At 58.0% G+C, this 17562-nt stretch overlaps 11 protein-coding genes across 11 annotated transcripts; 8 read left to right on the top strand and 3 right to left on the bottom strand.

Annotated features, from left to right (window-relative positions):
• Positions 1–335: 335 nt before the first annotated feature.
• BDY17DRAFT_28502 (uncharacterized protein) lies at positions 336–3295 on the top strand. Its single transcript, XM_033732106.1, has one exon. The coding sequence runs from the start codon at positions 691–693 to the stop codon at positions 3250–3252; it is 2562 nt and encodes an 853-aa protein (XP_033586489.1). The 5' UTR covers positions 336–690; the 3' UTR covers positions 3253–3295.
• Positions 3296–3339: 44 nt separating this feature from the next.
• BDY17DRAFT_318541 (uncharacterized protein) lies at positions 3340–4284 on the bottom strand (the record flags this gene model as incomplete). Its single annotated transcript, XM_033736199.1, has 2 exons — positions 3340–3953; positions 4008–4284. The coding sequence occupies 2 exons, from the start codon at positions 4282–4284 to the stop codon at positions 3340–3342; spliced, it is 891 nt and encodes a 296-aa protein (XP_033586488.1).
• Positions 4285–4582: 298 nt separating this feature from the next.
• Positions 4583–5671, bottom strand: BDY17DRAFT_302915 (uncharacterized protein). The gene is made up of 3 exons (XM_033734476.1): positions 5546–5671; positions 5270–5480; positions 4583–5202 (listed from the first exon to the last, which is right to left on the bottom strand). The coding sequence occupies exons 1-3, from the start codon at positions 5586–5588 to the stop codon at positions 4752–4754; spliced, it is 705 nt and encodes a 234-aa protein (XP_033586487.1). The 5' UTR covers positions 5589–5671; the 3' UTR covers positions 4583–4751.
• A 157-nt stretch (positions 5672–5828) lies between these two features.
• Positions 5829–6433, top strand: BDY17DRAFT_256309 (Sedlin; the record flags this gene model as incomplete). The annotated part of the gene is made up of 2 exons (XM_033731593.1): positions 5829–6182; positions 6239–6433. 2 exons carry the CDS (start codon positions 5829–5831, stop codon positions 6431–6433), a joined length of 549 nt encoding a protein of 182 aa, XP_033586486.1.
• Positions 6434–7031: 598 nt separating this feature from the next.
• On the bottom strand, positions 7032–7693 carry BDY17DRAFT_256170 (ribosomal protein L17; the record flags this gene model as incomplete). Its single annotated transcript, XM_033731586.1, has 2 exons — positions 7032–7415; positions 7478–7693. The coding sequence occupies 2 exons, from the start codon at positions 7691–7693 to the stop codon at positions 7032–7034; spliced, it is 600 nt and encodes a 199-aa protein (XP_033586485.1).
• Positions 7694–7862: 169 nt separating this feature from the next.
• Positions 7863–8762, top strand: BDY17DRAFT_302912 (uncharacterized protein). The gene is made up of 2 exons (XM_033734475.1): positions 7863–8010; positions 8088–8762. The coding sequence occupies exons 1-2, from the start codon at positions 7990–7992 to the stop codon at positions 8427–8429; spliced, it is 363 nt and encodes a 120-aa protein (XP_033586484.1). The 5' UTR covers positions 7863–7989; the 3' UTR covers positions 8430–8762.
• Positions 8763–8767: 5 nt separating this feature from the next.
• Positions 8768–10099, top strand: BDY17DRAFT_326916 (uncharacterized protein; the record flags this gene model as incomplete). The annotated part of the gene is made up of 1 exon (XM_033737591.1): positions 8768–10099. One exon carries the CDS (start codon positions 8768–8770, stop codon positions 10097–10099), a length of 1332 nt encoding a protein of 443 aa, XP_033586483.1.
• Positions 10100–10815: 716 nt separating this feature from the next.
• Positions 10816–11637, top strand: BDY17DRAFT_302909 (DSBA-like thioredoxin domain-containing protein). The gene has a single exon (XM_033734474.1). It carries the CDS (start codon positions 10875–10877, stop codon positions 11562–11564), a length of 690 nt encoding a protein of 229 aa, XP_033586482.1. The 5' UTR covers positions 10816–10874; the 3' UTR covers positions 11565–11637.
• A 49-nt stretch (positions 11638–11686) lies between these two features.
• On the top strand, positions 11687–12953 carry BDY17DRAFT_302908 (mitochondrial 54S ribosomal protein YmL9). The gene has a single exon (XM_033734473.1). The coding sequence runs from the start codon at positions 11724–11726 to the stop codon at positions 12651–12653; it is 930 nt and encodes a 309-aa protein (XP_033586481.1). The 5' UTR covers positions 11687–11723; the 3' UTR covers positions 12654–12953.
• A 670-nt stretch (positions 12954–13623) lies between these two features.
• Positions 13624–14904, top strand: BDY17DRAFT_302905 (uncharacterized protein; the record flags this gene model as incomplete). Its single annotated transcript, XM_033734472.1, has 1 exon — positions 13624–14904. A coding segment is annotated over exon 1 (836 nt), but the record flags the coding sequence as incomplete, so codon positions are not given.
• A 1346-nt stretch (positions 14905–16250) lies between these two features.
• Positions 16251–17420, top strand: BDY17DRAFT_326912 (uncharacterized protein; the record flags this gene model as incomplete). The annotated part of the gene is made up of 1 exon (XM_033737590.1): positions 16251–17420. One exon carries the CDS (start codon positions 16251–16253, stop codon positions 17418–17420), a length of 1170 nt encoding a protein of 389 aa, XP_033586479.1.
• Positions 17421–17562: the final 142 nt, after the last annotated feature.

Genomic DNA, 17562 nt, shown 5'->3' with positions numbered 1-17562 from the left:
GACATGTTCGCAGTCCCAAGCGCCGCCAGAACAAGTCGCGGAAACGGAAGGCGAACCGCTCAGGCTGATGACGATGTGGTATTATTGCTCGTCTGTCCTCTGCGAAGAGAACGCTGCGCCAATCGTTGTTGCTGAAAGTGGACCACGATCGCATCGACAGACAATCGTTCTGCAGTATCAAACATTACATGGATTGCCTTATCTCAAGCCGTCGTCTCCAGTCTGAATCATTGCAGCAATCACAGGATCCGCATTTGACACGTCCACCTTAACCGGACTCTGCGGCTTCATCTTTCCTTCGTTTTATGCCCCGATCTCGAATTTGGCCCTCCCAAGGAGGCAGCAACAATGGACTCTCGAACGCGGCTTCCCATGTCGTGTTACGCCTTCCGAGAAAGCTAATAAAAGTGAAGTACTCCATCCTCCCTCGAGGTCATACGATCGTCACTACTCTCACAATTCGCATCGTAATGCCGCTGCCCACGAGCGAAGAGATGCCCGGTCAACCTGGCCCGCCTACGCCCTCCGACATGACACCCCCTTCCGCGAACATCAGGATCTCGCCAGGGCTCTCTCCTTCTGCCGCCGATCCCCCCGGTTCGCAATGCAGCGACTCTCCCTGTTCCTCGACGCACTTCTTCTTCTACTTCTCCGGCGCTGGACGATCCATGTTGTGTCTACTACGCACGAATGCCCTCGGTCTGCACGATGCTTCGCATCCCCGCCTCTCGCATCGATCTCACCCGAGACGATCTAGAGGCTTTCCACCTTCGCCAGGCAGCTCGGCAGTCCGCAAGGCAGGCTAGACCCAGCAGCTCGTATGTCCGACTGAGCCCAGGACCGAGCCACCCTACCCGGCTCTCACTCATCTCCCCAAATCAAAATCTGGGCCAGCGGAAGGCTTTGTGCTCTGCTTCGTCTGAAGTTGATGACGGTCGTGCGGCTGACGAGGAGCTTGGAGAGCGTGCTACGACTGCGGGTGAGTTCGAGCCCTATGGTGATCATGAGCGTGTCGGGGACCGGCATGGTTTGCATGACCAGGCGAGAGGGGCACCGGGACGCATCTCCCTCCGCCCTTTGCATGACAAGAGGTCCTCGCCGCGCCATCCTAGCGGCAGGACACTTGATGCCCATCAACACGGAGACGAAGCAGGCTTGTCTCCTTACACTGAATTGGTAGATGGTGCTCAAGGACAACGGAACGCATTCGCCGAGCTTCCCACAGCGGTCCTGCAACGAGGATGTCCGGTTGGAGGGGCCACGCATGCGAGTGCACTTTCGCCCATCGGTCCAGCCTCTGCGCCTCAATTTCCGCCATCTCTGACATCTTCCAACACGAGAGCTTGGCTCTTGCATTCGACAGGCGGCGATGTCCAACAGAATGTGCCTTTCCCACGCCCAATTGATATCCCGGACCGCCATCGGCCGGAGCTTTTTTTGCACGATTCGAGAACTACCTCGACAGATCGGCAACCCGTACCTTTCGTAATACTATCTGATGACAGTACTCAGACCATCTCCAATCCTGTCTTGGATCCAGGTGCACCAGTCTTCGTCCCCCGAACTCGCTTTGGGACTACTCTGCATTCGTCAGCGGATGGCACGGCTCTGACGCACCTCCAGCCTCATTGGGGAAACTCGAGCAATACTTATGTTGGATCGGACCTCCGATTGCAGTCTTCGTCGGAGCGCAATGCGGATTCACTAGTCGGATATCATCATCGGGGCCGTCCGAGCAGAGAGGTTGGGAGAGAGCCCAGTCATCACACTCAGCGCACCCAAAGCGAGCAGACGAATGATGGATGGACCCAAAACGCCGCAATGCCACCAAGGCCGTGGCATCTGGAGCGCCGCCCCTTGATGCGTTACTCTTCTAGCACAAGTTCCCAGCGTCTCCCGAGCAGCAGTCTCCGCCATTCGTCCAGCCAAGCAGACGACGGCAGACTGCTATCCTTCACATCGCACACACGCCCGCCACATCGCAACTTTTCCCAGCACGACTTCCGCATCAATCATGCTCGCATAGGCAGCTACAGCCCGTTGGAAGGCCTTTACTCGCGCACTCGCTCCGCGTCTCCGGCCGTGTCGCTACACAGTCGGTCAACGCCGAACCTCCTGCGCCTCCCTCGCTCAGCACCTCACATCGGGAGTCGTGAGAGCTCGTTATCATGGCGAAGTACCGACTCCCGCTTGTCAGGCTCCAGACGCTATCCCAGCATGGTCAGCGCGGTGAGCGATGGCGAAGAGGGGCCAGGTGGTGCTGCATCTCGACGCTGCTCGGAAAGAGAACTCGATGCGACGGAAGAGTTCCTGCGGCGCCGGAACTCCCCTTTGGACGAGTTGACGGAGCGGATCAGTCGGATGCGCTCGGTTGGCAGGTCCTGGGAGAGGCCGCCTGGGAATCGTCGGAGAGTGTCTTTGCTTACCGGAGATCCATTTCGACAAGATTCGTCACTCCATCAGCCAACTCCTGCTATGCCTCACAGCACTCCTGTTTCGTCCTCCACTCGCGAACGGCTCGAGGGTGAAATCGCCGAGGAAGAAGCAGAAAGCCTGGTCGAAGATGTCGCTGCACTGTCCCTTGCTCTCCCGCCTTCAACGCCACTGGCACCCAGCCTGGAGAGCGTAGCAAGTAGTCCGCCGATTGGTTGCAATCCCGCAACGGACACGAGTCGATCCGCTCTGTCCCAACTATCTCCTTCAAAGCCCTCAACATCGTCCGAAAGCCACGGAAAGCGCAAAAGCGCTGCGAAAGCGGTGCCAGCAACTCCAAAAGTCGGCGTTTACAACGATAGTCTGCCTCCGAATACCCAGCCGCAGACACCAGCCGACATTATGAGATCCACACGAGCGAAAAATCGCTCCGACGCAGCTACCATGGCCCCGCAGTCGCCGATATATGTAGGCCGGGCGATTCTGGGACAAGCGACACCTGCTATTCCAGAACGAAGGATGCATGTTACCGCTTATCCGCCTCCCGCAACAGCTACTGGTAGGACACCGTCTGCAACACATGCCTCTGCTGCTCCTGCTTTGCACGCTACGGATGGGGGACGGGAAGTTCAGCGGTCTCAGCGCCATCGCCGTCCTACGCACCGTCAGGCTCGTCACGAGGAGGTTGAGAACGAACTTGAGGGACATCTTGATGGGCTGGAAGAGGATCGACGCTTGTGGATGGATAGGCGTGAGGTTGGTGGTGGGTTGGAAAGTACGCCGCCGAGGGAGGGGCGGTTTGAGCGGTATCTGTCTTGAGGGATGCATCGATTCACGGAGTGTGCGAATCGAGTAATGGACAGAAGAGGGGGAGGAGAAGCTGTACAGCCACTACCATCTATCAACCTACTGCACAAACTTCATCGTATTCACCAGCCTCCCAATGCCCTCAATCTCCACCGCCACCTCATCGCCATCCTTCAAATAAGTCTGCGGCTTCATCGCCACGCCCACCCCACCCGGCGTGCCCGTCATAATCAAACTCCCCTTCTGCAACGTCTGCCCCTGACTAAACCAGCTCACCAACTTGCGCACCCCAAAGCACAAATCCGACGTGTCGGAATTCTGCCTCTCCTCCCCATTCACCCACGTGCGCAACTTCAGCTTCCCGCCGTCGCCCAGCAGGCGCGAGGAAACAAGACACGGGCCGAGCGGGGCGTAGTTGTCGAAGGACTTGGAGAAGCTCCACTGCGGCATCATGCCCGCTTTCTCCTTGTCCATTTGCCAGTCGCGGCACGAGACGTCGTTGCCGGTGACGTAGCCGGCGACGTAGTTGAGGGCGTCGGCTTCGCTGACGTTTTTCGCGTCGGCGCCGATGAGCACGGTGAGTTCGCCTTCGTAGTCGCATTGCGGTTGGCCGAGGGGCGGGATGGGGACCGGGGCGCGCGTGTCGCCTACTGCTGGGCTGGCTTTGATGAAGAGGGTTGGGTTCTTGGGGAGGTCGAAGCCCGTTTCGAGGACTGGGGTGGGGGATTAGTTGGGGTTCGTGTAGCGTGAGGGATGCAGGGACATACTATGCGTCTTATAATTCAACCCTACGCAGCGGATGATAGGCACGTCCTTGACGGTCAACGGCCCAAGCAACTTCTTCACTTTATCCTGCTCGCCCGTGCGCTTGGCATCGATCGGGTGCGCGCCTTCGAGGACGTGCACTTCGAGCTTGCCGTCTTGCGCCAACTGGTCGATGTCGGGCTTCTCGTCGGACACAATGGGCTCGCCGTACCGGATCTTGCCGTCCTTTTCGGAGACGTAGCGCACCAGGCGGTCCCAGGAGGTTAGTTGGGATGACATGGTTGCGTAGTGTCGATGGATGGAGATGTGCCGAGTGAGTTGAGCTGCGCGGGTGATTGATCTGGCGGAGGCGCGCAGATGGAGCATGTGAAGGATGGAGGTGATTGGGGTTAAACGGAGAGGTGAAGTGGTAATATTTAAATCCACTGGGCCTCCCGCAATTGCCGTGCAGGGTAGAGATGTTGTCCAGCCCGGTGTGGGGATGGGCAAGTGTGGGGACGACGAAGCAGTGTTCGGCAGATTGAGTCGGTGGCCATGCTGCCTCCCCACTGTCGTTGTCTCCTCCACGATATTCATAGCTCAACACGAGTCATTGATGGGCATGATTTATCTTCAATGAGGACATATATCCTCTTTGACAGACTTAAGACAAGGATGGCGCGAGAGTAAATCGCTATCTCAAGCCAATACCATAATGCATATGTACACCTTTTGACTCCCAACAATCTCGCACCTTCGCTACCCGCTCACTTCCTGTACCACATCCTCGTAATCTTGGTATGTCTCATCTTCTTCTGCAGCTGGAAAATGCCGTACATCAACGCCTCCGACGTCGGCGGGCAGCCGGGCACGTAAATATCCACGGGCACAATACGATCACATCCCCTCGTCACGCTGTACGAGTAGTGGTAGTAGCCGCCTCCGTTCGCGCACGAGCCCATGCTAATCACCCATCGGGGATCGGGCATCTGGTCGTAGACTTGTCGTAGCGCCGGCGCCATCTTGTTTGTGAGGGTGCCGGCCACGATCATCACGTCGGATTGACGCGGCGAGGCGCGGAAGATTATGCCGAGGCGGTCTTGGTCGTAGCGCGGGGTGGACAGGTGCATCATTTCTACGGCGCAGCAGGCGAGGCCGAAGGTCATGGGCCAGAGGGAGCCTTGTCGTGCCCAGTTGGCGATGCTGTCGAGGGTGGTGCTGTGTGTGATGTAATCAGCATGATGAAGACGCGCTTCGTCGCTGTATCGTGCCGCGCTGTACTCACAGTGCGTATTGCACCACGCCCTTCGTCCCCTCTTGACTCGGTAGCGGCACTTGTGTTTGGTTCGAGAGCGACTTCATAGGCGGGGGTGGAGCCGGTCCTCCTTTCACGATACCCGGCTTGCCCATGATCGGCTCTGCCGGTTTCGAGGAGGTGGATGATATGAAGGCGGCGTTCGCAGCTCGGAAGGGCTGTATTGCGGTCATGGGTTTGGCTACATCGTGCATCCATTAGACCGTGCCGCGCACTTGCTGCGTGTGTTGAGGGGCCAGTGCTTACCGCGCAGCGCCATTGCTGTCGCCTGCCGTGCTCGTGGAAGCATGGCTGCGATGTAGTGAGGATGAAGGGAGAGTGGAGAGAAGGGAGGGAGAGTGTTCGTAGGAGGGGGCGAGAGCAGTGGCAATGGGAGAAGTCGAGTGTATGATGACCTCGCCAATCCGCTCTGCGCTGATTGGCCCGGAGCGGGAGAAGCTTGGCATCCGAGCTTAGTCACCTCGTCACTGCTATCAAACTCAATGTCCAGCACAACCACCTCCACATCTGGACTGAAGAATATGCAACGATGGACAGCAGAAGTCCTTCAATCGCCTGCATAGGCGTGATAGGGCGAAGCAACAACCCACTACACATATCGCTCTTCCCCGCAACAGGACCCGGCTACGAAGCTGAACGCGACCGACTGGAGTTCTCCTTCATGCTCAACACCTGTCTGGACATCTTCGAAGCCCGCCTGCCCTCCAAAGGTCTCACCCACGATTTCGGCCTGCTTCATGCTTTAGACGAGCGGATAGCCATGTACGGCTGGATGACGAACACCGGGGTCAAGTTCGTGATTGTCATTGACATAGAAGGCACCGTGGCTGAGGGAGGGAGGATTACTGCGGGTATGGGATTGAGGAATAGCGACCTGACGCCGGTACGATCTGACATGAAAGCCTCCGGTGACTCATACATGTGTTAACGTTGTGCCAGGCTTTTCAAGCATTGCAGCATGCGTATATCAAGCTCCTGCGCAATCCGTTCTACGAGCCTGATGATCACGATCCAAAGCTCACCAAAGGCCCCACTGGCTCGCTTCAAATCGCGAGTCCGAACTTCATCAGGGAAGTCGAGCGCATCGGGAAGGCCTGGTATCCGGGCATTCGGTCGGATGAGATGCTCAAATGATTGTCGCCGAGTTCTCGAGTTCGAATGCACCTGGCCTCCCCGCAATGGCGTACGAATAACGCGAAGGCACCTTCATAAATGAGACAGTCACCATGGCAGCAGACCCGGACCTTTGGATCGAACGCTCAGGTCCGCTCAAGGATGTGTCGAAAATGCGGAGCAGGTGGGGACTATCTGGAGCTTCCTTTCCTCTACAGAATGCTGCTGTGGGTGTATCCGCACAGGTTCTGTGCATTACAAATGCGATATATACGGCTGCGGAGACGCCACGTCCCTCTATCTTCGACAATCAGGCTCGGTCGTACGCAGTGACGGCGAGCCGCGTCCATTCTGATTTGCATCCTCAAGCAGATAGGTCGATGCCATCATGCATTTTGGCGCTGCACTTCAGGGCACGCTTGACGGGGCCCCTGGCTGAGGAGATAGCGGCGGCCGTGAGCTGCTATCGAGCTCTTGACGCGTAGCTAGACGCTTTCTGCAAGCCGAGCACTCTTTGCGCAGGATCTCCCTGCGCTCCTCGACCCGTTCCATGCACGACCGGCGGGCAGATATAGTAGATAGCTGGCATATAGATGCCAAACAAGCACTTTCATCTCAATCACCGACTCCTCGGCAAATCTGGGTAGACGCGCTTCTTCACCACCTCTTGCACCCCCGCATCACCCTCCGCCGCCAAATTCTGAAACTTGGCCACCATGTCGTCCAAATCCTGCTCAGCATTCGGTCGAAACTGCGTGACTTTGCGGATGTTGGCAGCCGTCATGTCGTTGATATCGTGGCCATTGTCTCGCACTCTCGCAATCGTTTTCGCAGTAAGAGCGAAGCGCATGTCTTTCGGGCCGTCGACGAGTTCGAGGATGGCAGAGGGGGCTTGATCTTCTTTTATGGGCTCGAGACGGAGGACACGAGTATAACCACCCGGTCGATTGAGGTAGCGTTCCCGAAGAGGGCCGAAGAGTTTGGGCATGAGGCGCTCGGGGTACTGGAGGGCAAGTCAGTAGGCATTACCACGGCTGCCATATACAGAGACTGTGTTTCACGCACGAAAAGGTCTTTCTGGACCTGAATCTTGCTCGCAGACGTGTTCTTCTTGGCGTGCGTGATGATCTTCTCCGCCATCCTTTGCGCCTCCTTCGCTTTGGGCCAGGTGGTGGTTATGCTCTCGTGCTCGAGCAGCGAGGTGACGAGATTTCGGAGGAGGGCGCGGCGGTGCGCCGAATTGCGCGACAGGTGCCGGTACTTCACCAGACCGCCTGCCATGGTAGACAGCAGGTGAGGAGGAGAGGGTTGAAGCGGCGGGAGGGCAGATTGGGTGCTGGTGGTGGAGGATGAATGGAAAAAGAATGGTCGAGAGTAGCATCCTTCTCCTTTGGGAAATCGTGAAAGGTGCGGGCCGAGGAATCCCTGCAGTGCAATTCCAGCTGTTGAACGTCACCGACAACATCAACTTTATCCCTCGTCCGAAACCCATTCGAAACAGTCTCCCAAGCTCACGAATACCTGAAACCACCTCTTCGTTCACTGGCCTACCTGGAAGAGAGCTCTTCGGTGCCGCGATGGGCTTCACAACCGGCCTGGTAAGTCCTCAGTCCACACGCAAGCACAAAGTCCTCAAGCAACCCACGATGGCTAATCATCCCACGCACTCTCCCAGCTCGGCGGCTTCACCCTCACAACCACACTCCTATACCTCTCATTATCCCTCCACGCGCGGAATCGAGTCCACCAAGCCGCACTCCTCCACCAACAAAGTCTCATCCTAACGAACCTCGTCGACCCACAACCCGCACTCCCTCCACCAGCCAGCAGAGAAGTACGCGTGGGAATTTGGGAGACGGCGAAAGACAAATGGAATGCGCGGTTAGAAAGCGAGGTGCGCAGGTTGCAGCACATGGACTGGAACGAGGTGCGGGAGAGGATGGAGGAGGGCGTGAGCTCGGTGTATCGGCGGGCCTTTGAGAAGGGGAGGGAGGTTATCCCGGATCCACCTAAATGATGAAACTCGTGGGATGCTACTGGAGCATGCATTCGACGACGAAGGTTCCCTTCTTATCCTAGAGTTCACATGAAGACACACCCGCTGTACGGCTTGGCCTGCATCTGTCCCGACGAATTCGCTCGCTTGCCACTCCGAATCTGGTAACACACGACATGGCAACGAACCTCACATTCACGAACCAGTCAGGTGAATTTCATATCTCATTTGTCTTCAAGGTGAGGATATTCGCTCCTCTGCGCGTCAAAGATGTTCTCCTCTCCTCTCCTTTCTTCTTCCCAGTACTTTCAATCCAAACTCACTTCACAACATATCTCAAACTACATTCACAAACCAAAATGGCGCTTTGCCCAGCGACTGCTGAGACGTTCGAGAAGCTCCTGCAATACAGCAAAGAAGATCACGATATCGAAAAATGCCCCTGTCACATCTGTAAGAACATCGCCGCCGACCGCGCACGCACCGGCCCCCTTGCAGAGGCGGAGGAGGAGGAGACCTTCAAAAGAACGGAAAACGACATTGAAAGCATCAAACGCCTCAATCGGGAACTATACCGAGCTGCTCACCCTCCTATTTTCGGCTCACCTTTCAACTCATCCGAGGAGTCGGCCAACTCGTCCAACTCGGTCAACTCATCCAACTCGTCCAAGTCGTCCAGCTCACCCAACTCATCCCACTCACCCAACGCGGAAGAGGAAACGACATCGCGCACCATCAACGGCATCGCAATCCACAAGGACGACCGCCTCAACCTCGCGCAACTCAACAAAGTCGTCGGCGAACTCGAGCAGCACTCCGTGAACCACGCCTTCCCCCTCGCCAAGGAAATCTACAACCGCTGGAAAGCCCTCGTCGACGCCCGCACCGACGCCTTCCTCTCCGGCTGGCTGCTCGTCGATCTCGCGGACTACGGCGTCTACACCACCAAAGCCGATCCCGTCATCCCTGCTCTCCTGGATCGGAAGCACAAGGTTGATGCCGACGATTTGGTCTTGACGCTTGAACATGGCTGGATGAAGGAGTTTGTTGGGGCGAGTCGGGCAGGGCTCGTTGAGGCATCTGCATCGTCGTCGGCGTCATCGTCACGAACAAACAACCATAGCGTTACCAGCAGACAGGAGAAGCGGCAGCGGAGTAACTCTTCGGCGTTGTCGTCTAGCACCGATTCCGACTCGGCGGTATCGATCTCATCAACCATTAACACCTTGAACATCAACGACACGAACACCAACGATACAAACATCAACGACACGAACACCAACCACACGAACACTACGCAAGCGAAAAAGAAACCCCTAACCTGCGCCTGCCACCCCCTCGCCACCCTCATCCGCAAAGAAATAGTCAAAGCCCTCACGCCGCTTAACAACGAAACACTAACCGTCTGGGCCCTGCAAAAGATCATCGACGACGCGTTCGCCAAGTCCGAGCTGTTCTGGACGCTGCATCGTTCGGATCGACAGGGCGTGTACCCGCATGGCTTCTTCATCTACCAGTCACGGTTGAGGGAGGTGGTGTTGAGACGGTTTGCGGGGATACCGCCGCTTTTGAGAGGGGAGGAGAATGGGAGGGCTGGGGTTGGACAGAGACGGGGTGGCGGGGGGAGGAATGGACATGTGAGGGTGAATGGGCATCGGAGGGGTGTTGGGAGGGGGAGGAGAGTGGCGTGAGGGGTATTTGATGGCTGGTGGGAGGCTAGGATAGGAGAGATATCGAGCTGAATCGACATTGAAAATGCGATCGCCTCTAATACGTACCTGTGCGTAAAAGGAAGCAGCAACCCAGACTCGAACCCAGGCCAGCAGGCCAAAAAAAACGAAGCACCTTCCTCGCTTCCTTTCTCAACGGAAATGTCGTGTCACGGAAAGGCCGTTGTTAACGAAGGCTGAAGCAGAAACTCGACCGCATTGGGCGTGGTTTTATGTCTTGCGCCAATATCCGACGACGTTGACAATTTGGTCTTTGAAGTCATTGGTTAGAGGGTGTCCTTGAAACAACCGAGATATAGATCTCATGTTATTATTCTCGCCGTGGCAACATTTCGGGTTCTCAGCAGGCTACGTGCCAGAAGAAGTGATTCACCACGAGATTCTTCCAGCACTCCATATACCTCAACTAATGAACTAAGTGTACCATCTCCCTTGCAACAAGCCTTAACGAGCCTCGGACTCGGTCTAGGACGCGCCGTACTGGCATATTCAACGCTTGAGAGATCCGCCAGGCCGTCGGCGAGCGGAAGTAAGTGAACCACTTCTTCTGGCACGTAGCCTGTCAGTTGCCTGATGTACTTGATGCGGACTCCTGCAACGAGACGCGGTCCGTGCGCAGCCGAGGGTGCCGGAGTCTCTATCTCGCGATCACTCACTTCCCATCTACCTCAAACTCATCTCTCAGGCCAAGAGGCCATTTCCCGGAGTCGCAAAGAGTGACCAGTCGTCTACATCCATGGAGTTCAACATTCTCATAATCTCAGACACCATCTGCCCATGGTGCTTCATCGGCTACCGCAGGCTACGCCTCGCCATATCCCAGCACCTCGCAACTCACCCCAATGACACTTTCTCCGTCTCCTGGCATCCATTTCAGCTGAATCCTAATGCGCCCAAAGGCCAGACCAGCGACAAAAGGGCTGTGTATGAGCGCAATTACGGCGCTGAGCAGACGGAGCTGATCTTCGAACGGCTACGAACCGCTGCGAAAGGGACGGGGATTAACTTTAGCTTTGAAGGACAAACAGGAAGTACGTTGGATAGCCATCGCTTGCTGGAGTATGCTGCGGCAAAGGACACGGCGGGCGCTGGTAGACGTAAAGGGTCGTTGAGCGGTATGCAAACTCGGCTTGCGGAGGAGCTGTTCGGCGATTATTTCGAACGGGAAAGGGATATCACTTCTCACGACGTCCTGGTCAACGCTGCTAAGAGAGCGGGACTTGATGGCGTCGAGGCGAGAAAATTCCTCGAGAGCGATGCGCTGGCCAAGGAGGTGGCAGAGAAGGCTAGGATGCCGCGTGAGAATGGGATCAATGGTGTGCCGCATTTCAGCATCAACGACACCTTTACGGTTGAAGGTGCTCAGGAGCCTGCGGCATTCTTAATGTTATTCCGTAGACTGAGGAAGAGACAGATGAAAATGTAGTCGGGTTTGCATAGAGCGAGACGGCAAGGCTGAAGTGGCTCGAACGGCCAAAAGTCTTGACCGCGAAGTCGAGTCTTTTTGGCATGGCAACTTTGCTGCAACTTTTGTTCATCCATTCCCCCATTGCACATCTCCAATTTCAGCACTACATCCTCGACCATGCCACCCAAACCAACACAGAGGCTATTCAGCCTCCCGCCGCGCTTCCTGTGTCCCTCCATCCCACGCACCCTCATCCGCACCTTCCGCACCTTCGCCCCCATCGTGCCCGGCAAGCAAAGCAGATTCAACTACGGCCACAACCTCCCCCTCCTCGGCGCCTCCAAACAAGCCGCCTTTCTCCGCAAAGAGAACAACCTCCCCCTTCGAACAGGCGCGCTCACCATCAAGAAAGGCATGACGGGCGTGTACGATCCGGAGACGGGCAAGCGCACCCCCTGCACCGTGTTGCAGCTCGACCGCTGCCAGGTCATCAGTCACAAGCGGCGAGACAAGCATGGCTACTGGGCTGTGCAAGTTGGGTCTGGCACGAAAGAAGCGAGGAATGTCACTCGTCCTGAGCGTGGACATTTTGCTGCGCATGAAGTGCCGCTTAAACGCCATTTGGCGGAGTTCAGGGTCAAGAACGAGGAGGGCTTGCCGGCAGTTGGAAGTGTGATCACAGCCGATCTATTTCAAGAAGGACAGTTCGTCGACGTGCGAGCGGTGACGCGAGGAATGGGCTTCGCGGGCGGCATGAAGCGATGGGGATGGGGCGGGCAGCCGGCGTCACACGGTACGTCGCTCACGCATCGCGCCATGGGTTCGGCAGGAGGCAGTCAAGGGAGTGGATCGCGAGTACACCCGGGCAAACACATGGCTGGGAGGATGGGAGGGGAGATGCACACGGTGCAGAATTTGAAGGTGATGAAGGTGGATGCGGCGAATGGGATTGTGGTTGTGCATGGCGCCGTGCCGGGGCCGAAGTACTCGATTGTGAAGGTTCAGGATGCGCTGAAGAAGCCTTGGCCGGAGGCTGATGCGCTCGCGGGACTGTCTGTCGGTGGTGGCGGTGCTGGGCTGGCGGCGGCGGCGGCGGCTGAAGCGTGATGGCAGACATCGTGGATACCGAGACAGGAGAAGAAAGGTAGCATACGCCGCCTTGGACGTCAGGCATTGCGCCACGAGGTCATCAGATCTGCTAAAGCAGGCATGTGGCGGGGTCGCACGCGATGCAATGAAGGAAGTGACCTGATCGCGAGCCGCACAGCTCTCTGACGTACACAAGGCTTCGCCAAACGTGGACACTATTGTGTAGTGAACGCAACTTGGACAGCCACCGTGCCTGCGAGCGACGAGTCAGACCGCGCTCGCGTCCGCCAGATGACGTTGTCGCAGCATCTCATCATATATCTGATTCTATCCCATTCCCCGCCACATATATTATCATACCCAGTACCCGCCGTCAAGACCAACGCCTCTTAGCCAGGCATTGTCTCGGCACAAGTGTCTAACCCAAGGCGTGCAGGTGAAACACGTCCCCCCATCATCAATCCTTGGTTGTCGGTGCAGGCCGGCTTGACGACATGCACAACCCGCATATCGAAATTGACACTACCACAAAATTCACAACCGCACGCACCCAATGCCCACACCCACAATTGCCGGCTCAGCATTTCGCGCATTCGGCAAACAGGAAACGGGCGATGGAAAAAGGTGGAATTGATGCACGCCCACACCCGCCTCCTGACAAGACTCCCCTTTCTATTCGTCTGGTACGCTCACGTGCCGAGCCCGTGGCGTGGCCCCGCCGTCATTGGCTGGAGGCGCAGACGTCTGCTACACAGGGGCGCGCATACCACTGCCCCTCCGCCCGCACGCACCGGCGCTGTAGCTGCGTGCGCTTTTCGCTGGAAGCGGCGCGGATCTTGCACGCGGTGGGCTTGGGGCTGCATCTTGCTGCGCAATGGATCCGTGGGTGCTGTGTGGTTCCAAGGCTGCAGTGGTGCCGGGCTTTGAGTGTGCCCCTCGGGCATGGGCGAGGTATGCGTGCCCTTCAAGTACCTACTCCCTGCTGTGTCCTCTTGTGGTACTCTTTTTCCTTTTCTTTCTTCCTGCTCCTTACGCTTCACCGGTTTGAAGAAGTCTGGTCTCGTTGTTGCCTGTTGTTCATTCTTTCATTCCTTTCTGGCTTTGGTCCATTACGCTCATTGAGTATCATTGGCATACGACTTGCTTCCGTAGACTGCTTCCACACAATCGATCCTCACACAACGACACCGAAGAAGAGACATTTCGCTAGACGACTTGCACAATCCTTCTTGAACGGACAGACCACCACTACAACCACACGAGGCCCACGCTCCCATTCTTCTACAAGAACCATGCGTCTTCCCAGCCTCTTCGCCGCAGGCGGCGCCTTCATCTCCCTCGCCGCCGCAGTCCCAATGCAAGAGAACAAACGAGACGTCGTCTGGACGACGAAGCTCAATATCGTGTACGAAACGGTGTGGGTGACTACCACCCTTCCCGGCGTGGCTCCATCTCCGGCAGCTCAAGCTCCCGCACAAGGTGGTGGAGGCGGCCAACCCTCCCCCAACACCCACACGGTCACGGTGGAGGTGTCGCGCGCTCCGGTCCAGACGGAAGGCGCGGCGAGCGAGGCTAGCCGGGTCAACTCTCCTGCGCCGACGCCTACGTCTAGCGTTCAGACTCATCACCGCCATCATCATCACCACCACCAGGCTGCTTCACCCAGCAGCACGGGAGATGACACTCCTACCCGGTCATTCCCCACTCCTACTCCTGTTCCCATCCAAACTACCAGCAGCGACTCCACTCCCACCCGTACGCAGGCGACCACGACGGCTGGAAACGCCGGCGGCTCCTCTCCCACCAGCCCGAGCGGCAGCATACACACCGGCGACATCACCTACTACGCCCCCGGCCTGGGCTCATGCGGCATCACGAACAGCGCCAGCGACCACATCGTCGCCCTCGCGGCGGACATGATGACGCCCATGAACCCGCCGAACCCCAACGACAACCCGCTGTGCGGCCGCTCGATTACCATCAGCTACGGAGGCAAGACGGCCGTCGCGACGATTGAGGATACTTGTCCCGGGTGTTCGGGCGCGAGTTTGGACTTGACGCCCAGCTTGTTCCAGATCTTTGAGCCGCTGGCGGTGGGCAGGGTCAGTGGGGTTGAGTGGTGGTATAACTAGATGGGATGGAGAGATGGGGAGGAGGTTTGCGGCGGGCACTGGATGCTTTGCAGATGATATCACGAATGCAATGGAGTACTGTTAGAGTAAGGGAGTCTTTTGATTGGTGATTTGTCGGAGTAGTGATGAGCTTAGCAAGCCGAGTCTCTAGCTACCCGGTCAGACGTTCGCATCACACCACCGTCCCGGCATGCCATGGATGCATGGCCCCGCGCAGGGTTCAGCCCGTCGTTCACCCAAGGAATACGAGGTCGTTCCGCCTCTGATTCGCTGCATCCGGCTCCTCCCCGCGGAGAGCCGCAAAGTCTACCGGCGGCGGTGAGACAGCGTCGCAAGATCTAGACACCTCGTTATCTCTGCGGGGAAAGTCAACGTTGCAGTGGTTGATGAGGGGGAAAATGTGCGGAATCCCGCGGGCAGAGAGGCCGAGGGGACGAATGAAGCTTTTCGTCTTCGCGCATGCGGGTGGGTGTGTAAGGCGACGGATGCGTCAATGACCTGCACAACAGCTCGACCCTACCCAGCGAGCCAGCTCGGACATGCGGGGACCCCTGTCCATCAAGGTTCCAACGGCCTGGGCATCGCAGTTGAGGATGGCGCGATGTCGACAACTCGTTTGCTGTAGTGGTGAGTAGAGGGAATAACGGCATTTTGCCTAGACAGCCACAGCTACGCGGCATATGCGCAGCACGAGAGTTTGGCGCAGGCAAGCAGGTGGAGCGGCGGGTGGACCATGGGAATACGAGTTCGTTTCTATACCTGGCTCGTTTCCGCGAAAGTTTGCAAAGGAAAAGGCTAAACGCCCAACACGGCAAGGCCGGCGACGCTTTGTTGCCTGACGAGAGATAATAATGGGAGCGGTAAGACGGGCAGCTCTGGGCATTCTGGGCGCTTTATCGTGTCTCGCGCTGCAATATCTTTCTCCTTCTCACCTTCACCGACACACCTCCATCTCTCTCCTCACCAAACACTGCCCAATTCCCGCGTTTCCTGGAGGGCTGAGGAAGCGCGTCCGGACCCCGGCCCTTGGTTGCACGTGAGAGCGGGTGCGTGCGCGTTTCATTCATCAGCGCCCGGCCAAGGAAAGAGCAATCGCTCTCCACCCGTTGCTGACCTTCCACCCTCTTCTGCCGCCCAACCGCTGCATCAACGACCTCACCTCTCGGCCATGACGCATCTGTGAGCATTCTTTGCCGCCATCCATACCCATTCGACTCGCTGCCTCGCTTGAGCCCCCCGTCTGTCGCCTGCCGCAGCGGACCGCGCGCCCTCGGCCCAATCTCGCTCCGCCGCCAGTCGGTCCAATCACGACTCGCCCACGCAGGCTAACGCCCTGAACTCCCCGAAATCATGTCCAATTCCACCAGCTGTACGTCTCCCCCATTCCTCCTCCCCAATCCATCCCCACCACCGCCAACATCCCCATCTCCATCTCTTTCCGTCATCGAGTCTCGGCGGCCCACACGCCCGCGACGGCGCCAAAATGACGACTGTTAACCACGCCGCTGCAGCTTCCGGGGCCGCGACGACGAGCCCGACGAGCAGCTCGTCCTCCTCGATCTCCTCCTCCACCGCCTCCTCGACCCCGACCTCCTCCTCCTCCAGCTCTTCCAGCATCATCAGCACCCCCAGCAGCACCTCCTCCCGGAGCAACGTCGCCACCTCCACCACTTCCCTCCCGACGAGTACGAGCACCAGCCGCTTCACACAGACCACCACGCAGAGCTCGACGATCCAAGACACCACCATCATCCACACCGTCACGCGCCATGGCACCACCTCAGTACAGACGAGTACCTCCTCCTTCCCCACCAGCGGCAGCACGACAAGCACCGCGTCCAGCTCCTCCTCGGTCATCACCCACGGCACCACCAACAACGGCCGTAATGGCGGCCTGAGCACCGGCGGCATCGCCGCCATCGCCGTCGTCGTCCCCGTCGCCGTCATCGCGCTTCTCATCGGCCTCGGAATCGTCTTCTGGCGCCGGCGAAAGCAGAAGAAGGAGGACGAGGACATGCGGCGCAAGGAAGTGGAGGACTACAACTACAACCCCAACGGCGATCCCACCCTCCCCGCCATCGGCTCCGATGCAGGCGGCGCGCAAATGACCGAAGACCACAGCAGCGGCTACCGAGGCTGGGGCGCCACGGCCGCCAGTCGCGGAATGTCCACCACCATGTCAGGCGGTCACACGCAGCAGCTCTCCGAATCCGGCAACTCGTACGGGCACCAAGCCGATGGCCTCGGCGGCGACCCGAACGGCATGGGAGACCGCGACACAATGGGAAGTGATGACCTCGCCGCCCTCCCGGCAATGGCCGGCGGCGCCGCAGCAGGCCGTCACGCAAACCTCCGCCGCGGCCCCAGCAATGCCTCCTCCGCCTACTCCGCCGGCGACCGCTCCGAGTCGGAAGAGCGGCCGCCGATGCCCATTGGGCAGGCCTACGACTACACTCCCTCCAACACCTACGGCTACGGCCAACACGGCCCGTACGGCGACGCGTCGTATGGTGGTGGTGGTGCTGCTGGCGCGCAGCAGCCGACGAGCAACGGCATGCCGGTTGTGCGGGATTTGAACGCGCGCCGTGACACGCGCATCCAGCCTGGCGGGTCGTATCAGCAGGGGAACTCGGGGATTGCGCAGAACTTTTAAGTATGAAATAAAGAAATCCGAGGGGGAGTTGGATACGGCTGAGACTGGAGGCGAGACAGCATGAAGAGTGAAGTGATGATGCGGCCACCGAATGTACTGCCGCATTTAGGCCTCGCGGAGACTGCAGTGGGGCTTTGGATGC

Source organism: Neohortaea acidophila (genome assembly GCF_010093505.1).
Source record: "Neohortaea acidophila strain CBS 113389 unplaced genomic scaffold BDY17scaffold_10, whole genome shotgun sequence".
NCBI lineage: Eukaryota > Fungi > Ascomycota > Dothideomycetes > Mycosphaerellales > Teratosphaeriaceae > Neohortaea > Neohortaea acidophila.
This window is presented reverse-complemented; position numbering and strand designations above follow the sequence as displayed.